The sequence below is a fragment of the Rhinopithecus roxellana genome, chromosome 13, assembly GCF_007565055.1.
Source record: "Rhinopithecus roxellana isolate Shanxi Qingling chromosome 13, ASM756505v1, whole genome shotgun sequence".
Classification (NCBI taxonomy): domain Eukaryota; kingdom Metazoa; phylum Chordata; class Mammalia; order Primates; family Cercopithecidae; genus Rhinopithecus; species Rhinopithecus roxellana.
The window spans coordinates 13484483-13508162 of record NC_044561.1 but is presented as its reverse complement, the minus strand read 5'-3'; the positions used below and the strand labels follow the sequence as shown (position 1 = coordinate 13508162).

Genomic DNA, 23680 nt, shown 5'->3' with positions numbered 1-23680 from the left:
AATTATACAATCATCAAACAAGTAAGTTCCCTCAGTACAGGAATCATATCTGTCTGTCTGTCTCTTCCTCTCCCTGTTTTTGATGATGGCGATGACAGAGGGAGAATAAATGACACAATGAATGCTTAATAGTACTGTACACCTCAAAAAAAAAAAAGTTTACAACAAACAGTGGGGCTTTTCTCCATCAGGAGGCAACCTTAACAAGGGCTCCCAAGCCATGAGTACTTAACATACAAATTAAGCAGGAAAATATTTCACAAAAAACTAGTTTGTGTTTATCAAAGTTCTCCCTATATGAATTCAAAGATACCCTCAACAGGACAGAGAAAACACTTTGGGGTGGTGAGTAGTCTGTCTACGCAAATGTTCAAAGCAAAAAGTTGGCTTGTACTAGTTATTTACTGAGCATCTATTGTGTGCCATTCACCACATTAAGTATGTTTCACAGATGATCTCAAATCTTCACAACAATCCTGAGTGCTACTATTTTCCCTATATGACAAATGAAACTGAGGCTCAGAGAGGTTAAGTAACTTGTTAACAGTCAAACACTTGGAAATGGCAGAGGTGGGATTTAGACCTAGTGAAGTTTCTGAAACCCATATTCTTTTCACCACCTCAGGCTGCCAACTGACGCTACCAAATTCACTAAAAAAGAGGATGACTCAACAGGAAAGCTGGGAGAAAATCTGGCAAAGAAGCATAGAGAGAGCACAAGATAGCATTCTATCTCAGAGTTCTAGACACATGGGAGCAAATTAATGAGCTGCATCTAACTACACAAATGAAAATGCCTGGATAAGCTATAACTTTTACTCTTCAATTCTACAGGTTCTAAAAATGTCTATCTGCACCAATTCAGAGGAACTGACAACTAAACATAATCCAGTAATTTTTCTAGAATACTCAGAAAGGGTGCCTTTGACCCATTACTGATACCAAACCAAGCAAGCAATGGAGGTGATACATGTATGTCTGACAGTTTTCTCTGTTCACCTGGACCTAAACATCCTTGTGGTACTGGGCATTTTTCAGGCATATCTACTGCTACATAAAATTCACTTCACAGAATTTCAGAATATGAGGAGGTTCAGTTCAATCATCTTACGGATGTGGAAACTGAGTCTCAAAATAGTCAAATGACTGCCGAAAGTCACATGGCTTGGTACTGGCTAAACCGCCACTAAAACGCTCATCTCCTATTCCTAGTCCACAGCAGCTCCTCTGTGCCTCCCACTGAATGCGTGACCACCCAGGTTTCCTTCTACGTACCTGGGCATTATTCACTATGGCTCCTTCTGCACGTCCTCAATGAAGTAAACAAAGGCACTGGGCTAGATGACACAAATAATAAAAGAGATAGAGCTGACCTGCTTTTTGCCCTCTAGGCAGTGCTACCCAAGCCTTCAGGTGTCATGGCACACATAGGAAATATTTTTTATAGCACGAAGTGGTAAACAAATTAGGGAGAACATGATCAAAGTGACCAGGGGATTCCCAAGCCCCAGCTGGCTGCTCCAAGGGTTGTGGGGTATAGTAATCTTGGCATATTTTTATCTCAATCTGGCATGAGGCATTGGTAGGGAAGCTCTGTTCCGGGGTTAATAAGTAAAAAATCAATTGAGATAAATATACAAATAACTATAATGTAAACACAAAGGAAGTAACTAAGGAGACTGTCACTGTCTGCTTTCATCAAACATAAGTGAGTGAAAATGAGATTAATTCAACTTGCTTTCTTTCATAACTCCTCTTCCAAACAAATCAAAAGACAGAACAGCCCATCCTTCAGGTCAACAGGGCTGATCAATCCCACCCACAAGGCTGCAAAGAGCCTGCACAGATGACTAGTTTACAGGGAGGCGAAAACTACTTAATGCACATTAGTGTGTCAGAAAAGTTCTGAGCTCTTACAAAGACTACACAAAAAATCAATAGAGGAGAGAAAATAATATCTCAAGGTCATATTCAAACATGAAGGGAGAAGCACGAAAAGCAGCCCCTCCCAACACACACACATATACATATACGTCTTCTGTGAACAAGCTCCATCTCTCCAAACGCAGTTAAAATTTGCTTTCTGATAATTTATAAATTTAGCCTGCGTTAGCCAAGTAGGTTCCTGCAATTCCAGACATCTGGGCTGAAGGGCAAAGGGCAAAGGGAAACTTTCAAAAAGCTGGCTAGTAGCCAAGGGCATCACATCTAGTAGGCTCCCTTAGCAACACACAACAGCTGTTTGCTCGAGAGACATACTGCCATCTTTGCAACGGACTATAAGATGTTCTTGTCTTAACAACTAAAAATTGCAGGCGGGTGGGGGGAGCAGTTTCTGTATTATTTCCTCTGACATTCCTCTAAAAGTTATCACATTTTATAATTTACAAGCGTCTCTAGTTATAGAAAGTTTTCCTCCATCCCAAACTACAATGCTACAATTAACGGTAAATTACAATAATAGAAGGTACTACATTCCTGGCAAACATAAAATGCTTTATAATGTCTGATTATTAATTACTATTCTAACTGCTATAGACTTGATTTCTAACTATGGGCAAGTCACTCTTTGTGACTTAATTACTTTCCTCATACAATTTTGATAACAGTAGTGAGTGACCTACTTCACAAGACTACTGTGAAGGATAGTAATAATTAATAGATAAAAGCTTATGAAAGCTTATTCCTGATTAATAATCATGCCGCCTATTGGCTCTCAATATCTAAAGACATGGCTTATCAAGGTCAGTACCCCCAAAACAAAACACAAGTCGATCCTGAGCCACCAGGAAGACTGCAGTTCCTGAAGTAACCAGCTCACTTCACCTGCCCCACTTGCCTTCTCCAAACCTACCAAGCCCAGGGGATGGTACTGCGCAGGGAATTCAGCCCTTGCGCCTAAGTCTGACAAGATAAATAACACGGGGAGGAAAACAACAATGTCACAATCACTGCTAGGTTTTAAAAACCTAACACCTTGGAACAGAAGGGGATGTGGCAGACTGTGCTCTGTGGGGAGGCCATTTGTGCGAGAGCAGAACCTCGCAGCTTTCCACTCCTTATATGTGCAAGTGCAAACCCTCACCCACAGCACTCTGTACTCACCCAGAGGTACATCATGTCAGATCGGGCTGCTCAAACTCAGCGGTCAGTGGATCCTGGACTGCAAAAAGGCACTTCAGCGAACCGTAGGAAAGAAGATGCCAGAACTGGGGGGCAAGGGTTTGAGGTGGGGAGAAACCCCCCAAAATCACTTGAGTTAAAAAATCCTAAAAAAAAAAAAAAAGACTGGTCTCCTCCCCCCTCCTCTCCAGCTGACTGTTCTGTTGTTCTCTCTCCTCCCTCTCACCCTCCCTCCGTCCCACCGTCCCTCCCTCTCTCTCTCCCTCTCTCTCTGTTTCTCTCTCTCTCTCTCTCTGGGAGTTCCCAGCCCTGAGTATCTGAACTAGAGTGTACAGCACACTCGCTCTGTATTTGCCTTCAGGGAATCTCTCTCTGTAATTCTACTTCTAGAAACACAATCACCACTCACAAAGATTATTGCAAAAGACAGGGATGGGTGGGGTCAGTTATAAACCACCAGCACCAGTTTCTAGTGCTAGATATACATTAGTTTAAGATGAGTTCTTTAAACATGAATGAAGCAATCAAAAATCTCTGCCCTCTAAGATCCAGGTGAGTGAGCCAAGCTTTCCCTCTGCCCCGACTGTGGAGCCCCTTGCAGAAGCCAAGCACACACACAGAACCTGCTCAGAGCCCACATTCCTTTCTCACAATGTCTGCTGGACACCACTATTCTTTATGTCATTTCACCACTAATAATTCTTAATCTTAAAAGATTTTAAAACACAAGAAAACTTAAGATATAAAACTGAATAGGCTTTTCATCTTTTTTATTACTACTGCCCTAGTTCAGATGAACATAGCCTGGCTTCTGAAAGAGTAAAGTGGATCATGAGCTCCTAGGATGGTACAGACACTTTACTCACCACGTAGACGGGCTAAGGTGCACAGCCTGGGTTTCAATTATAGATCTACAAGTAATATCATTATGGCCTGGGGAAAGTTTCCAGCCTGTCCAGGCTTCTGTTTCCTCAACCAAAAAATAGGTATAATACTCCTTTCAGAGGTGTTGGAATGATATAACTACGTAAACGGTCTGCCATGTTCCTGGTGACCATGTTTTCTAATTTCAGTTCAGTTCAAACATTTATTAAGTGCCTCCTATTGCCAGGCAAGTTTTCATGCATTATGCCCAGTGGTGAACAAGTATTATCAAATCACCTGTCCTAATGGTTTTTATTCAGAAAATCACGTAATTATCCCCCATATTCTAATGCCAATGTCAAGGCCCATACATGTTCCTTGCTTCCCTGACCCATTTCTCCATGTTCAAATCCAAAAGCACACCCCAGCTGTGAGTGAGCTCTCCTTTCTCTGTGGGGCCTGGTGTTTGTAACATGGCACTGACCACCTCTGCGGGCTACTTCTCCAAGTATTCCTATAGCAAACCACTTCTCCTTTGCACATCTTCCTTGGTGGAGACCTAACATCTCATCTTGGCTCATCTATTTTTGGCCATGGAGTCTTCTGCATAGTACTTAGCACATAGTAGGTGCAAAAAACATTCTCAAAGGGTAATAGGTTTTGAGGAATATTCCACTCCTTCCCACTTATTAAAGAAAAAACAAAAAATAAAAAATAAAAATAAAAAGCAAACAAAAACCACCTTCCAGCTGCCTCAGGGTTTCGGCTCCCCCTCAGACATGTTGAAACAGCTCCTTCCTGCTTTTAAAATCTCCAAGTAAGGTCTACAAGTCTCACACTCAAGGTAGGCCCCATGCAGGTACTTTCACTCTCCCTACCTAATATTCCCACTGTGCGTGCTCTGGGTTTAGTCACCTGCCATAGTGGGGTTTCTTCCTCTTAGGGTAGAAATAGAATCACTTTTCCTTTTCTTCCACACTGAACGCATGCTTTCCGCAGAAGAACCTTTTCTCTCCTCCCACCTTAATTTAAACTCCCAGCTCACATAAACTTGGAAAGGTGGGGCAGGTATTCTTCTTGGCCCCACCCAAACCTTTTCTTTATCTCTACAGAGAACCTCTCTGCTTCTTCTGAAGGCAAGATTACCACATTTATAATACAAAAGAGGAGAAAGAACTTCCAAGACTGAAACTGAGACAGCCTATTTTCTAAATAAAAAAGAAAATCTTGACTTTCCATAAAATGTTACTTAGACTCTTTTACATGTCCATAATCAGTTTTTAAACACAACTTCCCTCTCTAGTTTCATAGCTCATGCCCTAAATCTTAAGTCACCAACACTCCCTATACTATACGCTAAATAACTATATTAAAATTACACTGACAAGAGATTCATTTTTTCGAACTCTTTGAAGAGTCTGTTGTTACTCGACATTCATTCTTTTTTTTTTTTAAACCTCAAATGTTTTAATGGTGGGATCCTATTCACTGTGTACAGGATTCTCTAAAAAGACCACCTGGCTGGGTGCTCAAACCACATGGGCTGACCCAAAAGACGCCAAAACCAAGAGTTACTCAGGAGGCACTAAATGGTGATGGTCTTGGCTGGTTTCACATCCTCAATTTCAGCAGCCAGCCAGCAGTAAGTGCGCTGACGCCGCAGCATCTCGATGGGCTTGAGTTCCAGTGGTGTTGCCTGAATACCAAGGTCTTCTAAGCTGGGCAGGTGAGACAATGTCACGTCTGTGATGTGAATCCGCTCCACTTTATCCCTTGTTGCCCAGGGCTCAAATGGGCTTATTTCAAAGTCTCTTGCTATCCACTGACAGGCAAAACGTGGCAAGGGGTACGGAAGGAAGAGTCTGTGAGCCACAGCAAAGATGTACCTCACCAGGTCAAAAAGGTACCCATTTGGCCCAACAAAAGCAAAGGTTTTTCCATTGGCGTCAGGATCCTTAACTGCATCAACAATTCCTTTGGATACATCTACGACATAGTGGTTGTTTAACTGCCTTCCAGCCCAAGGAAACAAGGGGTATAGCACCAAACCAACACATATTTGCAAAATAATTAAGGAATCTATCCTCTCTTCCAAAGATGTCCAACAGCTTTATGATAATGGCTTCTGGAAATGCATCTCTCACCGCTTTCTCTCCAACAGCCTTATTTCTCAAATATCCAGAAGAGCTTTTAACATTCGCATTCAGATGTGAAACATGAATGAATTTTCCAACTTCGACTTCCTTGGACACCTGAGCAATTGCTTAGGGGATCCTCACAAAAACATCCTCAAAATCAAAGTTTTTTATTTCCCAGTCTCGTCCAACAAGATTGATGACCACACTGCTGTGTTCCACTACTCGTCGGATAGAATCTTTATCTCTCGTGTCCCATTCCAGAAACAGAAGCTAGCCCAGGTCACCCATGGGATGAAGGTGTATGATGTCATATGTATCACACCGATAGGGAATGATCACCTGTGACCCCATGCATCCAAGGTGGTTGACAACACATTGGCCCAGGAATCCTGTTGCTCCAAACACAGTGGCCACGATCCTACTGACTGAGGAACGTCCACCTCATGAGGTATGAGCGCATGATGAAGCTGATAATGGAGTGGGCCGTGACACACAGATGTGGCTATTGAAGTAATGGCAGAACGTGACAGTGGCAGGGCCCAGGAACCCAGGATTGTGCAGCAGCCACCATCTTCTCCCACAATCCTTTTTTTGTTTTGTTTTCTTTTTTTTTTGTTTTGTTTTTTGTTTTTTTGAGACAGGTCTCACTCTGTAGCCCAGAGGCTGCAGTGCAGCGGCATGATCGCGCCTCATCGCAACCTCTGCCTCTCAGGCTCAAGTGATCCTTCCACCTCAGACTCCAGAGTATCTGGGACCACAGGCGCACGCCACCATGCCTGGCTAATTTTGTTTACACTTTGGGAGGCCGAGGCGGGAGGATCACCTGAGGTCGAGACCAGCCCAACCAACATGAGAAACCCTGTCTCTACTAAAAATACAAAAATTAGCTGGGCATGGTGGCGCATGCCTGTAATCCCAGCTACTCAGGAGCCTGAGGCAGGAGAATTGCTTGAACCCAGAAAGCAGAGGTTGCAGTGAGCCGAGACCCAGCCTGAGCAACAAGAGCAAAACTCTGTCTCTAACATAACGTAACGTAACGTAACGTAACGTAACGTAACGTAACGTAACGTAACGTAACGTAACATAACGATAAAACACATACTCTGCAGCAAAGCAGGAGAAAAATACCAAGAAAAGAAACCCTCAAAATAAAGCAAAGTTTAAATATGTCACAAAAACTCTGAAAACTACCTCTGAAACTCCCATGGGTGGAACCATCATAAACTTCTTTGGAACCACAGGAAGGGCTTGTAAATTCCTATTGTAAAAGCATCCATTCCTTTTCTGATCATAATCTTTAAAATTAGGTGGTCAGTCTGGTTAGAAATAAAACTCTTCTGTACGCTTCCTTTATGAATACATACAAAAACCAAAAACCCACAGGGAAGCTAAGTTATCTTTTTTATTCATGCTCCTGCATGTTCACATTTTTCTACCTTAAAAAAAAAAGAAAAAAAAAAAACAAGAAAGAAAAAATGGGGAACAAAGTGGTAGGAGAAGAAAAAAATTTCTTTCCAATTATCAAAGTCAAATAAGGAAAGCTATGCTTTGTAACTATGTACAATTCACATTAAGAGACAAAAAGGTGTAAAAACTCCACACTATAAAGAGACTCTAAAAAGAATTATCCAGAGATTAAGATGCATACACACTTCATTCTATCAGGAGAGCACGTTATCAGACTTTGTGACTGATAGCTTATCACCCTGTCTGTGAGTTCAGAGGAGAGAATGTGTCCATTTGAGCACTGAAGAAAGTCTTCTGAGGAGGGCCCACAGAGGAAGTTTCTGGCATGCTTGCTTCTGAGAAAGAAAAATCAGATAATCTGGGACAGCAATATGTGTATTGCCAATAATTCTAACCTGGCATCCTGAATTCCTACATCTCAAAAATGCTGGATTTTGTAATGTGAGTCTTGTGGGCAGAAAGGGTTTGGAGCCACATTTTAGATTCTCTGCCTCTGACTCCAACAATTCAAGAGGCTACTTGTTTTGTTTGTTTATTTTTGAGATGGAGTCTCATTCTGTGACCCAGGTTGGAGTGCAGTGGCATGATCTCAGCTCACTGCAACCTCTGCCTCCCGGGTTCAACTGATTCTCCTGTCTCAGTCTCCCAAGTAGCTGGGATTACAGGAGCCCGCCATCACACCCAGCTATTTCTGTATTTTTAGTAGAGACAAGGTTTCACCATGTTGGCCAGGCTGGGAGGCTACTTGTTTTATACGAGTTTCTCTGTGGTTATAAGAGGATAGTGGGGGGAAGCACGTATACCGGGGGAGCCAGCACAATTTCTCAAAAATGTACCTGAGAAATCAGGCACTAAAAATTTTTCATAAGAAATCTGAGGCAACCCTCTATACATAGTTTATATCCCTATCACTTCCTGGACTGGTAGAGACAATACAGACTCACCAAAACAACACTGAGCTAGAGAAATGAGATGTATGAGTATTGTCTATGAATCTGACTAAAAAAAAGAAAAAAAAAAAAAGTTGAAAGAATGAGGCTCTTTTTCCCTCACTTCCTCTCAGCTTAAAATAGCAGGGATTCCCACAAGGCAATCTCTAATAGAATTCTGCTACTCAAATGTGACACACGGACCAGCATCAGCAGAATGAGCATCAACTGGAAACGCCTTAGATTTGAAGAATCTCAGGCCCCACCCGAGACTTAAAAATCAAAATCAAATGATAACAAAAGCCCCAGGTAATTCTCAGGCACACTGAAATCTGAGAAGCTGGTCTAGACAGAGGCACTGGCCACATGCAGCAGTAGAGACTCATGGGCGAAGGGGTAGATATGGTTGCCACTTTACAGTTAGAGGATGTAAACCACCGTGGAAGACAAAACAGTGAACATTCCTACTTGCTGATTTCAATATAACACCACCAGCAGCTACTATTTATTCAGAGCATATTATGTGCCACAACTTTGCATGCATTATCTCATTGCATCTTCACAATATCTCTTTAAGATAGGCCCTATTATTTTTTTCACAGATCAAAGGAAACTGAGGCCCAAAGTGGTAACATAATATACTCATGGTCTCACAGCTAGTGAATAAAGAGCCAAAAGTTCAACGTTAGTTTTTAAGACTCCAAGATCGTTTCCACTAAACCATACCTATTCACTGACAAAACTGAATCAAGACTGGAAGAAATCACTGAAAAACTTACCTTGGATATAACCCTGCACTCTACCTCTGTCCATTACCAAGACTTTAAATAACAAATGAACCCAGGTGTGGTGGTGTTAGCCTGTAATCCTACCTTCTCAGGAGGCTGAGGCGGGAGGTTTGATTGAGCCCAGGAGTTTGAGACCAGCCTGGGCAACACAGTAAAACTTTCATCTCAAGAAAAAAGTAAAAAACAACAACAAAGGACAGAGATAGAGTTTGGGAGTTGGTGTACACATACTGTACATGTGCACTGGCCAAAACACTGCTACTACTGATGTCATTAAGAGAATAGACCCAGAAACTTCTGTGAATAGTGGTTACCTTCTATAATGTCTAAACTAAGCTCTAGATGTGTACATGGAGAAAGGGGTCCATCTCAAAACTAGCCTCTTGGGAAAGGCAAATAAGTGATTTGTTAGAGCTCTTACTCCCAGTTATTAGGAAACCCAGAGCTACTACCCCTAAAACAGAAAACTGCATTATCTTGACTGGGCACGGTGGCTCACACCCATAATCCCAGCAATTTGGGAGGCTGAGGCAGGTGGATCACTTGAAGTCAGGAGTTCAAGACCAGCTTGGCCAACATGGTGAAACCCTGTCTCTGCTGAAAATACAAACATTAGCCAGGTGTGGTGGTGCATCTGTAGTCTCAGCTACTCAGGAGGCCGAGGCAGGAGAATCGCTTGAACCCTAGAGGCAGAGGTTGCAGTCAGCTGAGATTGCACCACTGCACTCCAGCCTGGGCCACAGAGTGAGACTCTGTCTCACAAAAAAAAAAAAAAAAGAAAAGAAAAGAAAAGAAAAGAAAGCTGCATTATCTTAAAAGACTCATCTTTCTTTATTATGTTTCAATTATACTCTCAAAGAACTTCCCTTACTTCTAACTAACTTTCTCTGGTATCCCCTCCCTACAATTTTTGACCTCACGAAGTCCTCCCATCCCAACCACTTTTTCATTACCTACCCACTCCGGTTCTGCACCCACTTTGTCCAATTTTGATGCTGTGTTCCATAATTACAATCTCTCCCTTGCAAATACCCTCAATCATTTGTCCTCTCCATCACTGCCATCTGACAAAACTCCAATCCCGGTTAAATCCAATTGTCTGCCTTTTCTAGTGCCTGTCCCCAATCAGCTGAATGTTGCTGAAGAAAAATCACATAAGCAAGCTGACTTGACTTCACTATATATTCATGATCACAAACCTCAAATGGACACTCAACGATGCCAAGCAATCCACCAAAGCTGCCCCTGAAAGCTTTCCTACTCCCCAAAATGACTCTTTCTTGCTTCTCCTCAAACCTCCCTCATTCGCTCTTCACTACCTACTCTCAGCTAATTTTCTTATTTTATTTTTTGTCTGTTTGTTTTGAGACAGGATCTCACTCTGTTGACCAGGCTGGAGTGCAGTGGCGGGATCGTGGCTCACTGAAGCCTTGACCTCCTGGGCTCAAACTATTTCAAACTATTCTCCCACCTCAGCCTCCCAAGTGGCTGGGATACAAGCACATGCCACCACGCCCAGCTAATTTAAAAAAAAAAAAAAAAATTAGAGAAGGGGCGGGTCTCACTATGTTGCCCAGACTAGTCTTGAACTCCTGGGTTCAAGCAATCCTCCTGCCCCAGCCTCCCAAAATACTGGGATTACAGCCGTGAGCCACTACACACAACCTCTTAGCTAATTTTCTATCTAAGTGTGTAATTTTAAATGAGAAGCATTCAGACAGTATCTTCTTACCACTAAATCTAATGTCCTATAATAAGTAAATGATTAAATGAACCCTAACTTTTTAAAGTTCTCCTTTGACCCCTCATCTCCCTCCAGCTACCTGCTATTTCCCTGCACACCACTTCAGGGTAAATTGTCTTGAAAAAGTTGTTGGCTATACCTGTCTCAATTTTCTCACCTCTCATTTTCTTCAGTCTACTCAAAACAAAGTTTCCAAGCCCTCCACTCCATTAAATCAATTTATCAAGGTCTACTACTTCCCCATTTATCTGACCTCTTACCAGGATTCAACAAAGCTGACAACCTTCTTAAAACATTCTCTTCTTCTAGCTTCTGAGATACTACAATGTTGTTTTTTTGTTTTTTTCATGCATCACTGGCTACTGTTTCAGTATCTTTTTATGGCTTCTCCCTCGACAGACCTCTAAAAGGCAAGTGTTCCTAGCGGTTCAATCCTGAGTTATCTTCTCTCTAGAAGTTGTCTCATCCATTCCCATTACTTCAACTACCATCAACATGTCGGTAACTACCAAGTTACACCCCCAGCAGAGACCTCTTCCCATGCTCCAATATGACTACTTAGCTGTCACACAAGCATGTCAAACTCAACATGCCCAAAACTGCGTCCTTAATTCTCCACCATCACCACCCTTGAAGTCCCCGGTACTACCTCACAATTATGAAAGCCAGAAACCCTTCCCTTACCCTCATCCTTCACATCCAACCTATATATAGCAAGCTCTGTGTGTGTGTGCCTTCACTTGATCTCCACTGCCACCACCTTAACCCAAGCCACCATCATCTCTTTCCTGAATATCACACTAGTTCCCCCATTTTCATTGTTGCTCCCTTCCAAAACACTCATCACACAGCAGCCAGAGAAACTTTGTAAAACAAACACCAGATCATATCACTCTCCTGCTTCTACAGCAGGCATCACATTACATTTTTTTTCTTTCCAAACTCCTTATGATGGTCTTTAAGGTCCTACATGACCTGCTAGGTGCCCACTTCTCCAATCTCACTTCATACCATATCTCCTCTCAATCACTGTTGTAAAGACACTGATCTTGTGTCAATTCCTCTCCCCCACACCCCTTCATTCCCTCTTTCTGAAATCCCTCCTCATTCCAGCTTCATTATTTGCAAGACAGGCTCCTTCTTATCTTTTAGATCTCAGCTTAAATATCACTTCCTCAAATAAAACTCTCCAGACTACTCTATCTAGTTGGAGGTCTTTCCCCACAAGCCTATACTCTCTTCCACTGTGCCCTGTTTATTTTCTTCCTAGCGGTTACCAAATCTTTAATTATTTATGCATTTTTTTGTTACAGATTTCTTCATTAGAAAGTAATGCTTTGTGTATGACAGATACAACTGAGATCTTCTACTATGAAACGTTTTATCCTTTGACTTTTTGTTAGGGAAGGTCAAAGTTATTTGTAGGAGGTTCTGGCACTCAGGCAACTGTCTAACCAAGTCCTATAAATAAAGTTAGAGTGCTACTAATTTCACCCTAGTTACCAGAAGGACTCACAGCTTTGCCACAGATACAAACCACAAATAAATGCTGGTATCAATGGCTTTAGAATGCTACGCTTTGAAATAATCATAATGTCAATATGAAAAGGCAGTTCCAATTTAATCATTTACTTTAAGCTAATCTGATAATCCTGATAATCTACATTCCAAACTGTCTCCCTTCCAAAACTATAAATTTATTCTTCTCAGCACAATAAAATAATAGTATCCCAGTTCAAGCTCTCCTCTAATCAAACTTGCTGTATATAAGTTAGTTAACTACAGCCTAGAACTATATCGTCTAACACGCAGCCAGTTGTCATATGTGTTTATGTGAATTTAACTTAATTAAAATTAAAATTTCAGACAGTTAATACTAGCCACATGTCAAGTGCTCAAGAGCCACGTGAGGACAGTGGCTATCATAATGGATAGGGCAGACATAAAACATTTATATCATCATAGAAAGTTCCATTAGATAGAGCTGTCCTAGAACACCATAATAACCAGGAACCAAAAAGGCCCTCTAAGTATCCAGAATTCCAAAACATTCATTCCAAAGTTTTCATCAGCAGGAAACTCCATCAGACCTTCTCTCTGAATCTATTTATTTTTATTTTAGGAATATTTCTATCCTGGTTATCTGGCTAATTTTCCACCAAAAATTTACAAAGCAAATTAAGAAAGGGGACTGGGAAGCAGTGGGGAATAAGTACCAGAGGATAAAGGAATACTATGTTGGAGGCAGCCAACATAGGAAACAAGATGAAGAGAAAAAAAATCTAAAAAGCAGGTAAAATAGATAGATGATATATGTCAAAATGGTGTCACTTAGTAAGGCAAAACCAGCAAAACCTCCTGAAATATTACTCTTTTATATTCCTAAACAATACTGATGCTGATAACTGTGCTAAAACCATTTAAAAATGCCCACTATGTTACTGTTAAGAAGAAATAAATTTTATAGTTATACAACACAATTTAGAAGGATTTATTTCCGAAATGACTGAATCTTAAATATCTTGATCCTTAAAGAAGGGAAAATCCTCTCAGCTAGTCAGGATACTCAGCCATCAGGAAGAGAAATATTCTGTACAGATTCAAGAGTTCAGTTCCTTGAATATGAATGAATGCTGTTTACAGAGCAGGTACAGATATGAAAGTAAGATAAGACTCTTCTGTTTAATGAATTATGGCTTACCCATACAGTGAAACGCTGAACAGTATAGCCTTGCGGGAGAGGGATGAGGAAGCTGTTAAAATACCATTATGAAATACTCTAATAGAGTCGTGCACTGCCTAACAATGTTTCACATATGCCATGGTGGTCCCATAAGATTATAATATCATATTTTTACTGTGCCTTTTCCATGCTTAGATATGTTTAAATATACAAATATTTGCCATTGTGTTACAATTGCCTACAGTATTCAGTAGAGTAACATGCTGTACTGGTTTGCAGCCTAAAGGCATTAGGCTGTACCATATATGATACATAGTCAGGTATACATCTAGGTTTGTGTAAGTTTTCACATTCTATGAGGTTTTCACAATGAAGTCGCCTAACGACACATTTCTCAAAATGCATCCTTACCATTAAGCCATACATACTGCATATGTCATTAAGTGAAAAAAGAAAGGTTTAGCAATGGTTTTAAAACCAGTGGTTTTTTTAAATGGGAGGAAAAGAGAAAGGGAGGAATTATACACAAGAAGTAAAAAACACCCAATGCCTGTAGGGGAAAGACACTGGGGACTCAAGACAGGAATGGGAGAGCAACTTTTCACGACATGACCATTTTGTACTTTTAAAATATTAACTTATGTAAACGTTATTTATTCAAAAAACAATAATCATACATTTTAGAAAAGCTAGTTCTCTATCTCCAACAAATGTACAATCTAATGACTTACCCAGGCTTCAAAAAACCAAAGAAAAAAAATCACACGTTTTCCTTTACCAATGGTCAGATATTTAAATATTTCACACAGACTTTATTCTTACTTAAAATCTCATTCTATGGCCTGGCATAGTGGCTCATGTCTGTAATCCCAGCGCTTTGTGGGGCCAAGGCAGGCAGATATCTTCAGGTCATGAGGTCAGCCTGGCCAACATAATGAAACCCCATCTCTACTAAAAATACAAAAATTAGCGGGGCATGGTGGCGCACACCTGTTAGCCCAGCTATTCGGGTGGTTGAGTCACAAGAATTACTTGAACCCAGGAGGTGGAGGCTGCAGTGAGCCAAGATCACGCCACTGCATCCCAGCCTGGCCGACAGAGCAAGATTCTATCCCTCCCACCAAAATAACAAACAAAAACAAACAAACAAACAAAAACAAAAAACTCATTCTATACCATCTGAATCTCCATTTCCAACAAACTAATCAATTTTGGAAAAAAACTCAAAGTTGATCTTAAAATGGAAACTGCAGTGATCCTTATGATAATCTTGTATTATTCAGTTTTTAAAAAATATTTGCACAGGCCGGGCGCAGTGTCTCACGCCTCTAATCCCAGCAGTTTGGGAGGCCGAGGCAGGCGGATCACGAGGTCAGGAGATCGAGACCATCCTGGCTAACACGGTGAAACCCCATCTCTACTAAAAAAAAAATACAAAAAACTAGCCAGGCGAGGTGGCGGGCGCCTATAGTCCCAGCTACTCGGGAGGCTGAGGCAAGAGAATGGCGAGAACCCGGGAGGCGGAGCTTGCAGCGAGCCGAGATGGCGCCACTGCACTCCAGCCTGGGCGACAGGGTGAGACTCCATCTCAAAAATAAAAAATAAAAATAAATAATTTTTAAAAACTTTGTATAAAGGTATAAAGGTATATACATTTCAAGAAAAAAATCATCTTGTTGGGAAACATGGCAAAGACTCATTGAAAATCTCCCAGGGAAGCCACAGAATAGTCTTCTACATCATGTGAGAGATAAGGTTGGGTCACTCTGATAGGCCCTGGAGCTGAGAATGCCAGTGGTTTCCCAATATCCTCTCTTCCCTTCTTCCTTAGTAACAAAACCCCCGTTTTCATTTTAGCATATTACTATACACGCTTCACTAGAAAAGGACTACATCTTCCATCCTCCACTACAGCTACGTATGGCCCTAAGACTAATTCCGACCAATGAGATATAAGCAGAATGTCACGTGGAACTTCCTGGAAGTTTTCTTAGGTAGGGGAGGAGACACCCCTCTTTCTTCCTCTCAAACTACTTTGTGGAAAGGGGGAAATGATGGCTGAAGGTTAGCAATCATCTAGGCCCATCCTACGGTCAGAGAAGCAAACAAGACTAAGGATCCTAGATTCTTGGTAACCAGAGAGCACCACATCATCCTGGACTGCCTAATTCCAGACTTCTTTTTCATGAAAGACAAATGAATCTCTCTCTTATTTAAGACTCTGTGTGGGGAAGAGGAAACTGTTATATGCAGATGAACTTAATCCTAAATGTTTTCAACAATAAATTATTTTACTTTAACTTACAATTCTTTTTTTTTTTTTTTTTTTTTTTTTTTTTTTTTTTTTTTTGAGATGGAGTCTCTCGCTCTGTTACCCAGGCTAGAATGCAGTGGCATGATTCTGGCTCACTGCAACCTTCACCTCCCGGATTCAAGTGACTCTTGTGCTCAGTCTCCCAAGTAGCTGGGATTACAGGCGCCCACCACCATATCCAGCTAATTTTTGTTTTTGTTTTTTTTTTTTTTTTGAGACGGAGTCTCGCTCTGTCGCTGAGGCCGGAGTGCAGTCGCCGGATCTCAGCTCACTGCAAGCTCCGCCTCCCGGGTTTACGCCATTCTCCTGCCTCAGCCTCCCGAGTAGCTGGGACTACAGGCGCCCGCCACCTCACCCAGCTAGTTTTTTGTATTTTTTTTTAGTAGAGACGGGGTTTCACCGTGTTAGCCAGGATGGTCTCAATCTCCTGACCTCGTGATCCCCCTGTCTCGGCCTCCCAAACTGCTGGGATTACAGGCTTGAGCCACCGCGCCTGGCCTAATTTTTGTATTTTTAGTGGAGACGGGTTTTTGTCACGTTGGCCAGACTGATCTCGAACTTCTGACCTTAAGGGATCTGTCTGCCTTGACCTCCCAAAGTGCTGGAATTACAGGTGTGAGCCACCGTGCCCTGCCCAAAACTAAATTTCCCTTGAAACAGAAAGCTTTATGCACATCAACAGTGTGCAAATTTGATGACCACGACAGAGACTGTCAAAGAATCTTGAAATGTCTAGGCAGGAAGTTTAGGCCAAAAAGTCAACTGGTGAATCACTCTGATCTACTATCCATAACTATTCCACACCAAAATGATAGAAATAAAATTTTAACTTAACCATTCTTGAATTCATATAATGACAAAAAGTCAAATATGGACACTCTCAGTTTCTTCAGCTGCAAAATGGAGTTAATAATGCCTACATTACAGGGACATTGTCAAACCCAAATAGAGAACAAATGTTCTTCAACTTACAATGGGAGTTTGTCCCTATAAACTCATTGTAAGTTGAAAATATAGTAAGTCAAAAATGCATTTAACACACCTAAACCTACCAAACATCATAGCTTAGCCTAGCCTACCTTAAACATGCTCAGAACACTTACATTAAGTTATAGTTGGGTAAAATCATTTAACACAATGCCTATTTTATAATAAAGTGTTGACTATCTCATGTAATTTACTGAATATTGTAATAAAAGTGAAGAAATGGGTACTCGGACGGTGTCTACTGAATGCACATTGGTTTCTATTGAATGTGTATTGCTTTTGTACCATTGTAAAGTCGGAAAACTGTTAAGTCGAACCATTCTAAGTTGTGGATAGTTCAACATGTGTACGTTAAACTATGATGTAAACAGAGTATTATGTACTATCTTTATCATTACAATTACCACCACAGTAGCCAACTGGTAAATATGAATCACAAAACAAAAAATACTAGATGAAAGCTATTAAATAGGCAGAAACTTGGGTTTGGGGCTCAAGGAATTCAGTGAACTTGCCAAGTCTCTTTCACCCAATTTCTCATCTCACTATCTTTCAGAAAATCATTTGGTGCAGTGGTGGCTCATGCTTCTAGTTGAAGCTGCTCAAGAGGCCAAGGTGAGAGGATCGCTTGGGGCCAAGAATCTGAGACCAGGCTAAGCCACATAGCAAAACCCAGTCTCTTAAACATATATATGAAAAAATATACATTACATCAGGAATTTCAGTTTCCTTCTTTAAAGTATGGTGGGAAAGAAGGGATTTGAGAGGTTATAAGGGGAGAAAAAGAACAACAGCAGTAAAAGGTTTAAAGTAATTAGAAAGTCAGATACACTTGAAATATATAACCCTGTTTTGGCATTTTACAAGGTTTCAAAAGGTGGTACAACAATTTTAGGCCGGGCACGGTGGCTCAAGCCTGTAATCCCAGCACTTTGGGAGACCGAGATGGGCAGATCACAAGGTCAGGAGATCGAGACCATCCTGGCTAACACGGTGAAACCCCATCTCTACTAAAAAATACAAAAAACTAGCCGGGCGAGGTGGCGGGCGCCTGTAGTCCCAGCTACTCCGGAGGCTGAGGCAGGAGTATGGCGTAAACCCGGGAGGCGGAGCTTGCAGTGAGCTGAGATCGGGCCACTGCACTCCAGCCTGGGCGACAGAGCGAGACTCCATCTCAAAAAAAATAAATAAATAAATAAAAGTAATGCTGGCAATATTTTTCTTCATTCAAAATAAAAATACTAAATACAAATATAGTTTCTACTTAGTATGCAACAATCTATCACGAAAAGTGCAATGTCTCTGAGCAATGTCTTCTAGAAATAAGGATAACATGGGATAACTCCTGTTGGAGTGCAGTGGCACAATCTCGGCTTACTGCAACCTCCGCCTCCCAGATTCAAGCAATTCTCCTGCTTCAGCCTCCTGGGTAGCTGGGATTACAGGCACAAGCCAACATACCTGACTAATTTTTTTGTATTTTTAATAGAGACAGGTTTTGCCATGTTGGCCAGGCTGGTCTCAAACTCCTGACTTCAGGTGATCCACCCACCTCGGCCTCCCAAAGTGCTGGGATTATAGGCGTTAGCCACTGTGCCAGGCCTTACTTTCTTTCTAAGCAGAAAAATAAGATGATTAAGATGATTTTTAACCTGTACCCAAAGGCATAGACAATACAAATGTAATCTATTTTGATGATTGATAATCATATGTATTTACTTAATTTGAACAAAGTCATGATTTTTTGCTCTTTAAACAAACTATAACTGAATCTCTTTAACTTTTGTATTTAAAATGATTTAACTTTGAAGTCACTTCTTGAAGCCATTAATTCATCTTTTTAACACTACTTCTGGTGACTTTAATCCACACACACATTGTACATGAGTCATACTGGTGCCGTGTGGTTCAATTCATTATATTTTGAAAAGTACTCTATGGTCAAATTAACTTTGAGAAACACGCTTCAAGCAATTTTACTGTTTGCCCGATTTGAATTTTCGCAAACTTCAAACAGGATACGTAAATTAATAGATGCTTTTTTACAAATTTCACATATACTCATAGGAAGAAAGCAAGCTATCCAGGGGTGTCAGAGATTAGCTAGCTGACAGGCAGACAGATGCCAAGAATTTGCTCCACAATTTAAAGGGCTACAATCAGGATAACAGAAGTGTGAGAAACAGACTCAGACAGCTTGAGGGTTTCTGTTTCCCAGAAGGAATACCAATGGAAGGGATACCACTGCCCATTACTATATCTTTCTGTTCTGAATAGCCATATCCAAGCAGCTTTACTGTGTGAGATTCCTGGAGAATTAGAACTACTGCCACTTCCCTCGATGATTCACTTGTAATGCCAACTTATGAGTCTGAAGGCACGCAAAGGAGGTTGAGGGTCTTCGGAACTAGCAGGAAAAAAAGCTGAAATAACATTATTTTCTGAGAAGGTAATCTATTTTAATCCAAACAAATCCATTGGGCTAGACCATTCTATCCCATATCTAAGCAATGGCTGCAATATCAAAATGTTCCTAAAAATTAGTACATGCCAAACTCTATAAACTTATTTTCAGGCTATGACTTTACTTTTAATAACATAAATGAGTTCAGTGGGACTTATTTTAATTATTTTTGAAGCGGTTTATTTTTAGTAAATATAATAGTCCCCCACATGGAAAGCTACAACCATGCCAAAAATTTTCTAGGAGGAGATAAAACCCTATTTATAGACCTATCAGTTGCTCCTTGCTTAGGTTGTAACATAGTTTCCACTTTAAGCCTGATATGACCTCCCTGGACTTCTCTGGTCTCTAATAATCCTTTCATCCTGAAGTTTCCCACATTTATCTTTATCTCCACCGGGTACTTAAGTTAAGCTAGTATGGGTTGGCGGAAGGGAGAAGGAAAGAATCGCCTTTGTAAAAGCCATCTTCTACAGAAGAGTTTTAGGTAATTTTCAGGAACTTGAAAAATGAAAGACAGAAGTTCTTCACTTGGTGGGCTTTTTTGGGAGCGATCACCTCATAAATATTCAACGATCATCAGGAATACTGCTACACAGTCATTAATGCGTGTGGGAAATGGAAATGGCAATATGGCCTACGGGTGTCTTAATCAGCGTCTGAGTTTGCATCTTTTAAAAATCCAACAAGAGTAAAGTTATTTTAACACAGAGGATACTGCGTTCTCTAATCAAAGGAAAGCTACTCAAGGGAGCCAAAATATAAATAAATATAAGAAATTTTTCCTAAAAATTGTGATCTCAGGGATTAAGTTGTTATTATTGGTGTTGTTTACATTAGCTACTGGTATCTTTACAATCCTCACTTAAAATGCTAATTGGTGGAATCTCCCCTTCCCAATCTCTGCCTATGACTCCATCAACAATTTTAGAAGGTATAAGTATCTTATTCTAATCCAATGAGCCATTTTCAATTTCCTTTCATTAGCAGTGGCAAGACCCATATCTCATCTCACCCCAGCCCTTCCCCACTCCATACTCTGGATAAAACTGTTAATGAACCCTGTTTTTACTGCTCTGGCAAATCCTAACCCCTTTCATCTCTGAACCCCAATAACATTTGCTGGTCTTGGTTCACTCATTTGTTTTTTTTAATCTTAAATATATACTTTTTTGCTAATCCCATGTTTGCAGGTCTTGTATCCTGAATGAGACTGCAAATTCTATTCAACTGTAAAGGCCTAGTGGGCAATGACACATCTTACTCATCTCAGCATCACCAGTTGGTCATGCCAACTGACTAGCATATAACAGGCACATAATAAATATTATGGAAATATTTGCTGAGGTGATCTGGATGGCAGAAACAGTGTACTATGTATACTTCTCTTATATGAATCTCTCAGAGCACACCACTGGGAAAGCCCAACACAACGTGCGGCAGAGCTAAATCACAAGCAACTCCTGAAGAGAGGAAGGGAGAAGAACATGAGCATTAATTAATACCAACCCATCTTTCATTAGATTCCCATCAACATTCTCAGGAGCTAAAAGACATGGTGTGAACACAGGATGTACCAAGTGATAAGAGCAAGCAATACATTTCCTCACCCCAAGAAAATTCTTCCACTTTTTCTATCTACCTATATCTTACTTAACCTTTAAGGCCTATCCACCCCAATTCACAGTGAAATCCCCTAAGCTCTCCAGTACCTGAGGATGAGCAGCTATTTAGCATTTTCACTTAAAACAAGGGATGGATCTAAACTTTAACAAAAATAATTCAAAATAAATACCAGTAAAAGTTACTGATTGTAAAAGTTGGCAAACACCAGCAAATACTTCTCTTAATTTTTTTCAGTTGTTAAATTTATCACATAAAATGTATTTCCCTTTTTAAAAGAAGACATATGGGTTTTCTGGGGTGATCTGAGCTGAGGCATGATCATGGATGATCAAATAAAACTCTCAAGATCATATCCCAGAGGCAGCATGACACTGAAGAAAGAAGTGAGGTTTGAAAGTGAAACAGACCTACAAATTGCCAAATCACCATTCATTAGCAGTGACCTTGAGCAAGTACTTTAACCCCTCTTAACCTGTTGTGTAATCAACAAATGCAGAATTAAGATGAAAACTAGAAATAATGTACATAAAACACCTAGGCCAGTGCCTCTCTTAATAAATTTCAATTGTTAATGGTTTTGTCTATTGTCATTTTTCTTAGCCCACAACAAATGACAGAAAATGATTTATTGGCAAATCCGACATTTTAGGGTTTCTACTGTAATTTTTTTTAAATTGGAAGCAACAAAATATCAATAAGAACTCACCTTTAAAAAGCTATTTTCTCTGTGAATTTAAAAGTAAACTCTGGTCAGTTGCAGTGGCTAACGCCTATAATCCCAGCACTTTGGGAGGCAGAGGCGGAAAGGAAGATTGCTCGAGCCCACGAGTTCAAGATCAGCCTGAGCAACATAGTGAGACAGAGTCTCAGTAAGATCTGCAGGAAGAGAAACACAAAGTGTTCTCTTGGGTAAGGTGTATCTATTAAATCAGATGGCTAGGATAATTTACAAGCAAAAAAATAAAGCTCTTTAAGGGAGCGCCTAACAGGATATATATATCCTGTTATTTCTTTTATATATATATATATATAAAATTATATCACTATTATATGTGTGTATATGCATGTGTGTGTACATACAGAGATATACATATATATATGGTTTACTCCTACCTAGAGTTTCTATATCTATAAATCTATGTAGATTTATAGATACAGATTCTAATCTATAGATACAGATTTATAGATACAGATATCATAGAAATTCCACATAGGGATAAACCCAATATTGTAGTATCTATGTCATAGAAAGGCTATGGGTAAAGATAATTTTTTAACCTAATCAAAATTCTGCTCCTCCCTCAAACCAGGGATATTTACCTGACAATCACAAGCCAAAGGGAAAGAGAAAAGACAATATCTGCCTGTCTGAGAAAATGGGCATGAGGAAGGGGTGGGCAGAGCTGGCTATAAACGATGGGAATTTCTTTATGGAGGAAGGAGACAACTGACTGCGGCACCATCTTCTTTTGCTGCTTTCAGGTGATGGAGTAATCCCTAAGTCATTTACTTGCTCTAGTAGCAGGGCTGTGAAAAAGGAGAGAGTAATGTTTGGTCCTCCTACAGGGCAAGACTAAAAGCTGTGAAGGAGTTAAAGCTTTCAGAATATTAGAGTGAAAATGCTGGCAGGACTTCTAGGGCTTTTTTAGCTAGCCTAGTGGAATGGAAGAGTCTGGGCATTAGAGCCAGATGGGCCTTCCTAGCTAAGTGACCTTGGGCAAGTTAGACAGCCTCTCTAGCCTACACTTTTCTCATCTACACAATTGGGTTAACAGCATTTGCCCTGCAGAGTCATAAGAATTTAATAAGGTAACAAATAAACAAACTGCTTCAGAATAGGCACTCAATACAGGTTAAATGCTTTTCCCCTAAACCTCAGGCTAGCGATAAAATGCCCCTGGAATATACAGTGATATACCATACATGCTCATTTTCTCCTTTTCCTCCACTTGCATAAAGAGAAGCAAGTCCAAAAAGAGAAAACAACTTTTCCGAGGTTGCAATACAAGTTACTGGCAGAACTGGGGCTAAAAGCCAGTTCCTTCAAGTTCAGTGCAATGTACCTTGCCTCATTAGGAACAATCCCTTAGGGATGGGCTCTGAGAGTAGATGCAAACAAGAAAACAAGCTAACCACAATGTCCGCCATTCCCTGTGATTCAGATACCTAAGAGTTAAACATTTAGTCTCAGCTAGGGCTCCGGAGTTGGCTGACTCCTTAGGCACTGAAATCCATTCCTCTATGTGATTGGTTGGTTCCCAAAGGGGTGGGGAAGAGGAAAAGGGAGAAGAATGTCACCCGATCCCCAGGGGTAAACAACAGCAAAAACATCTGCTCAGGTTTTCAACTAAATCTGTGAAATATTTTTGAACACTTGACCACCAAACTTGAAAAACTGTTAACTACTGACCTTAATCAAAAAGGTTGTTCTGTAATGACCAGATCCTTAGTAATGCAATCTGGACAAACAAATGCAAAAGGACAGTTTAATATTTCTCTAGCACAAAATTAGTACCCAATGCTCGCGTGCTCTAGGTGCTTGAAATCGACACT

At 40.6% G+C, this 23680-nt stretch overlaps 1 protein-coding gene and 1 pseudogene across 15 annotated transcripts in view; both read right to left on the bottom strand.

Moving 5' to 3' along the window:
* The window catches only part of RBFOX2 (RNA binding fox-1 homolog 2), a 300698-nt gene that overhangs the window by 157162 nt on the left and 119856 nt on the right, over nt 1-23680 (bottom strand). The window contains exon 1 of one of the 15 annotated variants that reach the window (XM_030914845.1): nt 3106-3284. The exons of the other annotated variants lie outside the window; for them this stretch is intronic. Within the exon in view, the coding sequence (XP_030770705.1) occupies nt 3106-3120 (15 nt within the window). The 5' untranslated portion in view covers nt 3121-3284. Of the gene's footprint in view, nt 1-3105; nt 3285-23680 lie in introns of those variants that run through there. 15 annotated transcript variants of the gene reach the window in all.
* Nucleotides 5573-15267, bottom strand: LOC104682567 (annotated as a pseudogene).